Source organism: Phalaenopsis equestris, unplaced genomic scaffold, assembly GCF_001263595.1.
Source record: "Phalaenopsis equestris unplaced genomic scaffold, ASM126359v1 Scaffold000382, whole genome shotgun sequence".
In the NCBI taxonomy this organism is placed as follows: Eukaryota; Viridiplantae; Streptophyta; class Magnoliopsida; order Asparagales; family Orchidaceae; genus Phalaenopsis; species Phalaenopsis equestris.
Window position 1 is genome coordinate 309,997 of NW_018164824.1, and position 12,454 is coordinate 322,450.

Here is a 12,454-nt window from a genome sequence, read left to right on the forward strand (position 1 = left end):
TTTTTTAGGAATTTTTGGAATTTTTGGATTTTTTGGGTCATGGAGGGGGTATCTTGGTAATTTGGTCATTTTTGGAAATTTTGACAAATTTGGATGTATTCAAGGTGTTTGAAATGGGTTTTGATCAATTTTGGGTATTTTGGCAAAATTTGGGAATTTTAGCCAAATTTGGGTCCCAAGGGTAGTTAGGTAGTTTGGAGGTGCCTAGGGGCAAAAGACCAAGTTAGGCATTTCACATAGAATTGGATAGATATCCGTTCTAAATGAACCATGGATTAATGTATTGTGAAGATATGGTGTACCCTAGTTTCAAGTCAACACCTAGAGTCAATCCTAAAGCCAAGTAATCCTATAGGGACTCTTCTTGAATTCTCTTATAATGATCTTATTTACTAAATGCTAGAGGTTAAGATCAATATGTGGAATTTCAAGTTGAGTAAAAAGAAGAGTTTTGAATTTCTAATGGTGGGGGTACCTTTTCTAATTTTCTAAGACCAGTCAATAGGAAAGTCCAGGCTACTAAAGAAGTTTTCTAGACCTCAACCAAAAGTGAGGTCAACAGGGGGATAATATATATCTTTAAAATTTTCCTGTTGATGCATTGATTGTGCATTTAAGTGGATTGAGTTTCATGCTAAATTTTCTTAAGGTTTCAAAAGTCTCTTTTAGATCTTATATGTGTTTCTCAGGTGTTTTAATTTTTGATAATGCATCATCCACATACACTTCAATATTTTTTCCTTTTTATTTATTAAAAATTACATCCACCATACACTGTTAACTCGTGCAATATCCTTCACTCATGATAAACAAGTCATCTCCGTGTTGTTGGGCGTATCTTGATTTGGTGATAGTTGGAGAAAGCATCGAGGAAGCTCCTGACTGAGTGATCGTCTATCACAACCACAAGCGTGTCGATTCTTTGTATGGGGTAACTATCTTTCAGTGTTTAGGTTGGTCATCTTTCATTTTTTATTTGCCTTTTGGATCATGACCATGCTAGATGCCTTTCACGAGTATTGAACCACTTGAATGTAGCCAGCTTCGAGTAACTTATGTACTTATTATCATATTGGCTTGGATAACATGACCACATATGTCCTCATCTTCTGATTTATGGAACAACTCGTCGAGTTGACGTTCATTCGTTGGAAGGAAACGTTAATCGGGACTCTAGGCATCTCAGTGGCTGACCAAGCAAACACACCTCGATGGTTTCAGAGAGTATTGATTAGCTCATCCTTGTGATTTGCATTAAAAGATTTTCTTAGTCCGAAAAAATTATCAATGTCATTATTGGTCCGATAGTGCCATTATATGAATTGCCCTTAAGAGCAAGTCTTCATCAATAAAAAAGCTAGAGGGGTCGTGGCAATAGGGCAGATACACATAACTCGCTCAATTAGAGTCTCTTAAAGCTGGTTTGATGTGTCGAATCACCTCTCCTTCCTTCGAAGATGGCAGGAACTACATTTGCAATGTTAATTGCAAGAGCTCGGGCCAGCTCACTCGTTACTCCTCCAATTGAAGCTTTTCCTTGTTGTTGGGTGGTTGCTCCAGTGCTCGAACTCCTAAATTTAAGCTTCGAAGGTGGATACACTCCTTCGCATCATTATCATGGTGGCAATGGTATACGTAGTACTTCTTCAAATCTCAAAGATAAGCTTTGATTTTCATCAAAATCACCATCTTGACGTAGTCATTGCTTTGAATAACTTTTACTATTTTGGATATTGAAACTCCCAAATAAGTAGGCATGGAGATCTTGTGGGTAGATGGTGATTTTTCCATGTATTAGTTCGATCGATGTTCAAGATACCATGCTTGATGTCTTCAATAAAGAGTTATTTCAAACGTACGACTGTCTAGGAGTGTTTGTGAGTCTTCAAGGCAAGCTCAGGTAGGAGGGCAAGAGTAGTGTCTTGGCTTCCTCCCTTCTCTATGGGCGATCCTCTTTCGTGGGTTTCAGCCGGTTTGTTCTGTTCTTAATGAGGTGGAGATAAAATTGTATTTTTATGTCAACATATGGTTGTTGGCAAGCTCTAACAACTCGAGTGTACATGGGTGATTGTATTTTCTAAATTCTAAACCTCTAACATCGTCTTTTGAAAGTGGGTGATGAAGGCACGTTGAGTCTTGTTTAACCCTTGGCAAAGCTGTAAGAGAGCCTGCAAATTCTTTTAAGATTTTTAAGCACCGGCAAATAACGTGCCGAACATCGGTTTAAAATCTACGAACAACTTGATTACTTTCGATGGTAATCCATTGAACCATCCGAGTGTTGAATCTCCCGGTATGGTGAAAAATCTTTGACACTTTAGCACATCGTTCATTTTTTAGAAGGCATACAATCGACTCAAAAGAAGTAATATGGTTAGCTGGAGTTGGTCATCTTTTATAAGATTATGGTGCTAGAATCTTGAATCATTATGGAGGTCAATCTAATAAGTTCGTCAGGAGAATGAGTTTTGTGGTTGGCGTGGCCCTTTGATACACCCAAATCAATGATTGGTTAGGACCAATCCAACATTGTCAAGATACTGTGAGCCATGGGGACACTGCTGTCGTTCGGCGTCGGGAATGGTGGGTTTGTTGATCTCTCTCTTGGGTCAACACACCTCTGATTATCTCCAACATTTGACATTCAAATCTTTGATTTAGTAGGCTACAAACACCTGGGTATGCTTCACATTATTGTTGATCTCCAAGTTGTGGGGTTCTTCTCATTGAGTTACTTCTCTTCTTGTTTGTGACATGATTTACGCTCACCACACATTTTAGAATGTTGAATCCAAAATTTTCAATGGGACTTGCCCAAGGAATAGAGCTTGTGAGAAGAGTAAAGAGATAGAGAAAAGTAGTTTCAATACTGGGTCCACAATGCTCAATGCACAATGAAAATTAGTCTAGCCCTTCTACAATAAATACTTCACCTTTTTATAAAGGATCTATCAAAATAAATAAAAAGACATTTCTACTCCTTATTCGAATGAGACTTGCAACAATTTGCAGGTAATTAATCATCCTCTACTCATCTTTTATCTTAATTAGCTTTGCTTGATCAACTTTGCTAAGTCGACTTTGCGTGATTAGCTATCCTCAGAAGATTCGTCTATTGCAAGATATTTGACTTTAATGTGGGGTGGTCCAACCTAAATATACTTGTGATGCTGACACTTGCATCGAGCCAACTCACGTGTCTGGTAAATTTCTGTATCATATCAACATCACCTTCTCTGGGTCAAATATTGATAGCCCGAACATTCTTCTAATGAATCTATGGATGGGTCTGTCAATAGTAACCATTCACCTTTTGGCTTGATTAACATGATGAGCCCCTTTCAGAAGAACTCCCTTTATCGTACTTCCTTTTTCTAGGCCATTGGATTCCTGTGAGATCAACACTGATACCTTTTCCATTGAACAAGATGCCAATATTTCCAAGAACACTATATCTGAAAAACTTCACCCAAAAAAATCATTCAAACCAAATAGCTCCTTAAAACAACATATTATCCATTTGAATACTTAAATAACACTATTAAACACCAAATCCAAAGAAAGACAACATCAATATTTATTCTTTGATAAATTAGTCTCCAAGGAAAGCCATTGTGACATTAAACAAAATATACATGATAATACAAAGATGAGTATACACTGAAAGTGAAAATAATAGCCAAGAATAGTAAAATGTATTAATTCTCAACATGATTAACATCCAAATGAATCCCTTCATCGAACCCAAGGACAGAACCATTGATTTCAAAGAGCGCAAGGATAAGCACCATTGATTTCAAGGAGCTCTAGCTTGATCCATATAGTGGTGGAACAAATCTGTGGTTCTGAAGCGTTTGCTCAAAGATATAGCCAACCCTCAACAATGCATCCTGCTCAAAGTGTAAGATTATTAGGTAATTGCATGTTCAAGTACATATAGTAGCTTAACACAAAATATTTGGGCATGTTTGGCATCACTTTTATTCAAATTTTAGTTTTTTTCTCATTTATTTTTGAAAATATATTTGATAGTATAATTTTAATATGTTTTATTTATTTTGAAAAATTCACATAAATGCCACTCAATTCTTATGTATTTGCATATCTAACACCCATAAATTTATACATGTTGGCCACCTTACCAAAAAAAAAAAAAAAAAAAAAAAAAATGTATTTCATTTTTGATGTCATATGAAAGATTCGGGCTGCATAAATATAAAAAGTAAAGTTTAGGTGTTAGATATGTAATAAATACATAAGAATTTTGTGGTATGTAGTTAAATGTCTTTTATTATTTGTTTTTAAAAACAAATTAACTCGTTTTTCAAAAAACACTTAAAAGCACCTAAAAATATTTTGAGTGTTTAAAGAAAATCATCTGTTTTAATTTAAATCAAAACATAACGAAATAAAATAAAAATAAAATAAAATAATGAGAAAAAAAAAAGATCCCAAACAGCCTCTTATAAATTGACTGATCAACAATGATAAGAAGGTTGTAACTTAAGTGAGAAGTTGGGGGAAGTATCAAGTAGATAAGAGAGAATCCCAAAATAAAGCACATATTCCCAGGTTAAGACATAAACAAGTTAGTTTCATTTTTCATATAGGGATTGATAATTAAAAGGGGTAATTACGTATAGATCACCCGAAACTTGCTATTTACAAAACAACGTCCCTCTTCCATCAATTTTTCAAATTCTCACTAAAATATAAAAACTCCATGGTAAAAGCCCAAATCAAAATTTTCATTTTTATCAAATTCTCAATAGTTTGATCTGGCACGTGTAAATACATCGGTTCGGTAGTTCACAAAAATCACATGGGCAGTTAATTTGTAAATATTAATATTTCGGATGATCTGTATGTAATTATCCCTAATTAAAAAAATCTAATTATAATCTCACTTACCTCACAAAAGGCTGAAGCAATTATCTGAAGTCCGACAGGAAGACCAACTGGTCCACCTTCTACAAACCCGCATGGCACAACAAGGGCCGGGAGCCCAGCCAAGTTGACATTAACCTGCCAAAAAGCAAATAAAAAATAAAAAAAAAATGAAATAAAAATTGATAGTTATGCAATATCAAAGATTTAATCTACAAGAAAATGAAATTTTCGCAAAAGAAAAAAAAAAAATCTCAATTGTTTCATGAAACTATGGATAGCAAAGAATCATCAATATTAGCTTCATCTCAACGCATAACAAAGAATATGAACAAAGATTACCACCCGATTCCAATCTATTCCCATATCTAACACCTAAATTTCACCTTTTACATTTATACCACCCAAATTTTTAATATCATATAAAAAATTATCATTATTTTTTAACTTTTAAAAAGTGAAATACACCTTTTCATGTATAGGTAAGGTGACAGACATGTAAAAATTGAAGTTTACAGTGACATACACCTTTTCATGTATAGGGGCATTTACATAAATGCCCTATTCCCATGTAGTTACATATCTAAGATCTAAATTTCGCTTGTACACTGATACCGCCCAAATCTTTCATTTCACATAAAAAATACCATCATTTTAAACTTTTAAAATGTGAAATACACCTTTTTATGCATGAGTAAGGTGATATGTATGTAAAAATTGAAGATTAGGTGCAAGTATGTAAATCTTCCTAAATTATAATCAACAATGAAAGACCATTTGAATTGATGAGTTGAGCCACATACAGTCATGATATCACCAGCATACATTGCTAGAGGATTGTTGGCCTTTTCACCTGGCAACAAAGAAAACAGTAGTTCCATAAGAGCAGAGCTTGTATGGTGCAATTGGCATGAACAAGGAATGAGAAATTTACATTCATACAACACAATTTTTATGCATTTACATATCTAGCACCCAAAAATTTTATATTTACACTTTAACACCTCAGTGTTTATGCATAAAAAAATGTCACTTTTAAAAAGAGTAGTGATGGTGGTATTTTGATGTGATGTTAAGGATTTGAGTAGTATGCATGTAAATATGAATGTTTCCGTGGTAGATTGTAAATATCTGAGAATTGTGTGGTATGTATGTAAATTCCCCAAAAGGAATACCTATCTTATAAGCAGCTGATGGAGCAGCAGGTGAAATGAGAATGTCATTGTCATTCATTGCATCCTTGAAACACTTTTGAATCAATGTTCTCACCTGCAAGACTGCAAATCAGATTTGTTTTGATATTTATTTCCCTCAAAAGTGCCTCCGTCAACACACTCATACAAACAACACTAAATCAATCCAACCTGCTGCGCTTTTTTATAGTATGCGTCGTAATAGCCCGCGGAGAGTGCGTATGTTCCCATTAGGATTCTCATTTTGACCTAAATAAATAATTAAATAGAAGACCCTCAAAGTTAAACTTGCAAATCATGCAAGGGTATTTTTTTTTTTTAAAAGATCGAAATTCTCGCACCTCATCACCAAAACCAATTGATCTAGAGCTACCATAAAGAGAACTCAGTTCTTCATTTCCAACCTGGTTTCCATACCTGAGATAAGAAAATAAACAAGATAGTAATGAAATGTTGATAATGACGACAAGCAACTACTCATAATGAATAAAGAGGCATTTACATAATTCTCATGTATTTCAATATCTCACACCTAAATTTTCATATTTACACACACAGCACTCAAATCTTTAATGTCACATAAAAAATACACTTCTTAAAAAGTAAAATACACCTTTTCATGCATAGGACTCTAATGCACCGAAGTGCTCTGTTGTTAAATATGAAAGTTTAGGCGTGAGATACGTAAATACATACGAATTATGTGCTCCGTATGTAAAGTTCCCATGAAATAAAAAGAAGCTGGTTTCAGCAGAGAATATTACAAAAATGATATGGGAAACTATCACCTTACACCATCATAACGTGATAAATTAGAAGATGCCTCTGATAAAGCCAATATGTAGTAAGCAGGCAGGCCAAGAGAAAATGAAGGCAATGATATCTGCAATTGATCACAACGACATATAATAATCTAAAATACATGATCGATAAAATAAAATATGAAGATGCATACTACTCAATTCTTGTGTGCTTGCAAATCTAACACCTAAACTTCAATTTTTTACTAATATGCCAACTTACCTATGCATGAAAGGAGTATTTCACCTTTTATGTGATATTAAATATCAGCGAAATTAGGTTGCGCCTCAACCAATATGAGGCACATGCTCGCCCAAGCTGCCCGAGGCGTCCGTCTGGAAGAGTTTTTATTTGGAATTATACTGAGGCAAACCTCAAGGCACGCCTCAGATTGCAAAATTTAAAAGGTGGGTGGTATAAATGCGAAAAGCAAAGTTTAGGTGACAGATATTTAAATGCATGGGACTTGAGTGGCATGCATTTAATGCCCAAATAAAATATCATTGTATGATTGCTTCTAACACATTAAAAGATGAAACAAGAGTTGAAGAGGCAAAACCTCATTTACAACACATCCTAAATGCTCCAGATGTGAAGCGGCAGCTTGCACTGCTGAAGAAACTCCTGCATCAACTCCTTCTCCAATAGTTTCCCGAATCAGTCCAACCCTTAATCCCTTTAAAGGTTTTGAATCAAAATTATTTAGTGAGGCCAACTCATTTGCAAAGTCTGGCACATCCTGAAAGGCAGGGGGAAAGCTACAGATATGGGTCAGCAATTCTTGTTCTGTTATAATAATAAAAGGAAATTTACATAAATACCACGTAATTCTTATATGTGCTCACATATCTAACAACTAAGGTTTGCTATTTACAATTATAACACCTCGCATTCATAAACTCCAGTTCACTTTTAAAAAGGTAGTAATCGTGGTATCTTTTATGTGGTATTAAAAATTTGAGTGGTATTCACGTAAATATGAATGCTAAGGTATTAGATATGTAAATACAAAAAAACTATGTGGTATGCATGCAAATGCCCCAATAATAAAATGATCTCAAATAGCAGACAAAGTCATAAAAAATTAAATTTTGCAACGAGTTGATTGTACCCCTAACAATAACAAAAATAAAAAAGAAAGCACCTAAGGCAAATGTTAGCCGCATGTAAAAAAAAAGGAAAAGAAGTGCAACTGCAATTTTCACTTTATTTATATGCAAATCAATTCTTTGAGCTATAAAATAAAGGATGAAAGTTAATTCAAGCAAAAATAACAACCCTATATATTGTCCCCCTTTATTCTACATTGTCTTTTGGTTACCTCAAAGTAGCTAATGCGTGAATGTCAGTAGAGAACAGCAAAAATGGTGATGGACTACATTTGTAAACTTCAAATTATCTATCATTGTCATGTAATGTAGAAACATAAAACCAAAATATTTCATAAACCTATGGTCGAGACAGGCCAATAATAACAAGAAAAAGATCAACAAAGCAAATCTATATCCTTACTCGCTTGCTGCTGGTAGAATCCAATCTGTCGTGACCAGAAATCACATTAAGAAGAATCGATACATCAGCAACAGAAGAACCAAAACAGCCAATGACGTCCAATGATGATGCATAAGCCATGAGCCCAAACCGAGAAACTCGACTATAGGTTGGTTTCATTCCAACAACGCCACAGAAGGATGCCGGCTGCCTAACACTACCGCCAGTGTCACTTCCCAAAGATACGACACACTGCCTGGCGGAAACAGCGGCAGCTGATCCCCCTGATGACCCTCCGGGAACACGTGACAGATCCCAAGGATTTGCAGTGACCTATATATACATCACATTAATAGGATTGCATTATGTTCAAAATTTCTCAAAAATGTAAAGAGCGGCATTTACATACACACCACCCAATTCCTAAGTATTACATATCTAACACCTAAACTTTGCTTTTAAACTACCCAAATCTTTTATATCACATAGAAAATACAACCATTTTAACTTCTAAATACAACCAAAATACAACCATTTTAACTTCTAAAAAGTGAAATACAACTTTTCATACATAGGTAAGGTGGTATGTATGTAAAAATTAAAGTTTAGGAGTTAGATAGGTAAATACATGATAATTGAGTGGTATGTATGTAAGCCTTCCATATAAAAAATGCTCTAGAAATTGAAAACATAGTGGTCAAGAAATTCAAGGATAAGCAAACAACAAGACACCTTTAACAAATTTCTAATATTGCTCTTGATATTGAGGGGGTGTTTGGCTGCAAGTAGGATTTAACGTTAGTAAAATTTGGTAAATCCTTGAAATCCACCATATCCATAGATTTAGTAAATATGGATTTAAGTCGAAACAAAGACAAAATTTGGGACCCTAAATTCAAACATTCCTAAATCCACGGAATTCCTGCATTTTAGCGTTTGATTGGATTTAGTAAAGTCGATGAAAAATCCTATTAAATTGTGCTACAAACAACCCCCGAAAAAATTGCCAATATTTCATGTTCCGCAATTACTCCATTCATTCATGGGTGAAATTTCTTGTTTTGGAACCCCCTCGCATAATAGCAGTAGTTGCATTTTGTTTTTATTGAGTGTTTGTTCGAACACCATGTTTAGAGCTAAACACTATGATTCTAACAAACAAGGTGTCCAAGAATCATTAAACAATTTGATAGAAAATATGGGTTACATAAATTATCATGACGGTACTTTTTTTTATTTGTCCTCCAACATCCTACAATTTCACCAAAGAATTTAAAATACAGCAAAAAAAAAAGATGAATAAAGAAAAAGCATCATTTTTTTATAAACGTTGATTGAATTGTGTTAGAGAAATTTATAATTGGAGAGAACTTGATCCCTACTTAATTGATTCTCTATATAATCACAAAGAAACCTATAATATAAGTAAAATAAGAGAACAATAAAAGAAAATAGAATAAAAAAGTATATCTTGACAATGAATAATGACAATTCCTATCTATATTTGATTTTGTACATATATGGCATCACTCACCCAAAAACTAAACATGGAATAAAACATGCCAATTTGAGTTGTATTCTTTTAATCATCATTGCGGATAAAATTTAGTGAAGATATCAATCGATTACTCTAAGGAAGCAATAGACTAAAGGTGAACATTAAAACAAGCAATGTCATCATTGGAGTAAAAATTAGTCTCGATGTACTTGTTATTGATTGAGATTTGTGTTTCTACATCTGGTCACAACATTTTTTAGAAATGACAAGATTCATCCATTAGTTTTACTAAATTATTTGGATTGGCTCATAGCATGGATGGATCAGGTTAGGTTTAATTGCCATAAATTCAAGTTTTTTGTGTTTCATATTTAATTCCATCATTATACCAATCCTCTTCTTTACTCGGGTAAATTTGAATTCAACTATTTATATTTTCTCATTTATACGGATAGAAATTCACTTTAGACTATTTCACAAGGGCTCTTGTTCCTCGTCATAGTGTTCCATAGGTTTTGTTTCAGGGGCACTTACATGCATGCCACCCAATTCTTATGTATTTACATATCGAACACCTATACTATGATTTTTAGGCTCATGCCACCCAAATCTTTACTCATAAAAAATAGTAAATATCAGTATGCACTTTTTCATGCATAGGTAGAGTGGCTAATATGTAAGAATTGATGTTAGGTGTTAGATATGTAAATAAGTAAGAACTGAGTGGTATGCATATGAAATTCATCCTATGTTTTATTAGCAAAAGTACTTTATAATTTTTAGTTTTCTCTTCCTCATTTGTTCGATAAATATTTGCCTATTATTTAACTAATCAACTCAGTATTGTAGCCATCTCCTTATTTGAATTTTAATTTTTCCAATTCTAGCCTAATTATGCCATTTTTTCGCCACCCTATTTGTCACCGCCTCATCTGAAAAATTTGTGTTTTTTGGCTTTATTCCATGAACCAAACAATACTATGAGCCATACTACCATATGAAAGAAACTTGTAAATAGATAGTCCTTAAAACAATAAAAAGATTAGCTTTGACTCCATAAATTTTTTTTTTTTTTTTACACTTTCAATCTTGACACCCGTTGGATGTGAGATTCTTTTAAGTGCACTGCAAGTTTATAAATGGTGTACTAGAAAACAAGGGGGGAATTTTAAATATAACATCTTAACAACTCAAAACTTTAAAAACAATATTTTAACCACCCAAAACTTTCACTCAAGACAGTTCACTATTTCGTAAAGGAGGATGGTTGTAATGAAAAAAAGATGCTTAAAATGTTATATTCAATGTTTTGGATGACTAAAGTGTTACATTCAATGTTTTGGGTGGTTGCCAAGTGAAAACCCCATTGCATTGGTATGAGTAGAATTTTTCAGTTTGGTGAATGAGCATTCAATAATATGTTTGGTTTTAAACATTTATCATAAAAATCTAATAAGCATAGAAAACAGAAGTATTGAGATTGAAAACCTGAAATCCAGAACACTCAGTGCTGCTCCCCATTCCAAACTCATCCAAATTCGTTTTCCCCACGACAATGGCTCCCGCCTCCCTAAGCCTCCTCACCGCAGTGGCATCGAACGCTGGCCTATAACCCTTCAGAATCTTCGATCCGCCCGTAGAAGGCATATCAAAGGTGCAGATGTTATCTTTCACACCAATGAGAACACCAGCCAGCGGGGACAGCTGCCTCCCAGCTGCGACCATTCGGTCCACCGCTTCCGCCTCTTTCATTGCAGACTCTGACACATAAAGAAAGCTCCGAATTTTCGGCTCCACCTTATGGAGGCGCTCTAGGTATTCTCCAGCGATTTCAGAGGCCGTTCTCCGTCCGGAGAGGAGAGAATCTCGGATAGAGAGGATCTCTGAGGAGCTGAGATTGCTGTGAGGAGAGGAGAGGGTGGCTGAGGGGATGGTCGCGCCATGTAGTAGTTGGCGTGGGTTTCTCAACGGTGATAAGGAAAGAGGGAGGCGATGAGCAGGGAGGATGAGGCGAGGGTTTTGTATTAGGAAAGACATTCCCTGGGTTTATCTTGCGGGATGAAACTCCGGGTGGGCTTTTGCAGCGAACCGACGCTCGTGGATTAGGGTTCTGGTCCGTTTAAATTATCTCTAATCATTTATATTGGATTGTTTTACTGCTAGAATTTATTAAAGTATTAAAATAGTCAATTGACTATTTATATTTGTGATAAAATAGTTTCGTTAAAAGACTATTAGAACTCAATTTTATAGACTATTTTGACACTTCTATAAATTATGTGATTAAAATATTCCAGTGTAAATAATCGGGAGCTATTTTGACACTTTATTTTTATTTTAACTTTTGAAAAAAAAATGCACATTTTCATGTATAGCTATTATGACATACATATATAAAAATTTAAATCAATTGAATTGATTGGCATAAACATGAATTATAATAAAATAAATTTGAATATGATTCTTGTAAATATAAAAAAATAAAGGTATTAGTGTGTGTATATATAAAAAGTGTGTGGTATATACCTCAATGCTCTTTTTATTTATATTTAATTTTAAGCATCAAAAATTAAGGGTCCGTTTA

The 12,454-nt window shown here is 34.3% G+C and overlaps 1 protein-coding gene across 1 annotated transcript; it reads right to left on the reverse strand.

Moving 5' to 3' along the window:
• Positions 1 to 3,569: 3,569 nt before the first annotated feature.
• On the reverse strand, positions 3,570 to 11,976 carry LOC110026590 (glutamyl-tRNA(Gln) amidotransferase subunit A, chloroplastic/mitochondrial). The gene is made up of 10 exons (XM_020727588.1): positions 11,359 to 11,976; positions 8,394 to 8,705; positions 7,441 to 7,620; positions 6,869 to 6,963; positions 6,422 to 6,497; positions 6,252 to 6,329; positions 6,063 to 6,156; positions 5,691 to 5,740; positions 4,912 to 5,025; positions 3,570 to 3,890 (listed from the first exon to the last, which is right to left on the reverse strand). Exons 1-10 carry the CDS (start codon positions 11,905 to 11,907, stop codon positions 3,807 to 3,809), a joined length of 1,632 nt encoding a protein of 543 aa, XP_020583247.1. The 5' UTR covers positions 11,908 to 11,976; the 3' UTR covers positions 3,570 to 3,806.
• Positions 11,977 to 12,454: the final 478 nt, after the last annotated feature.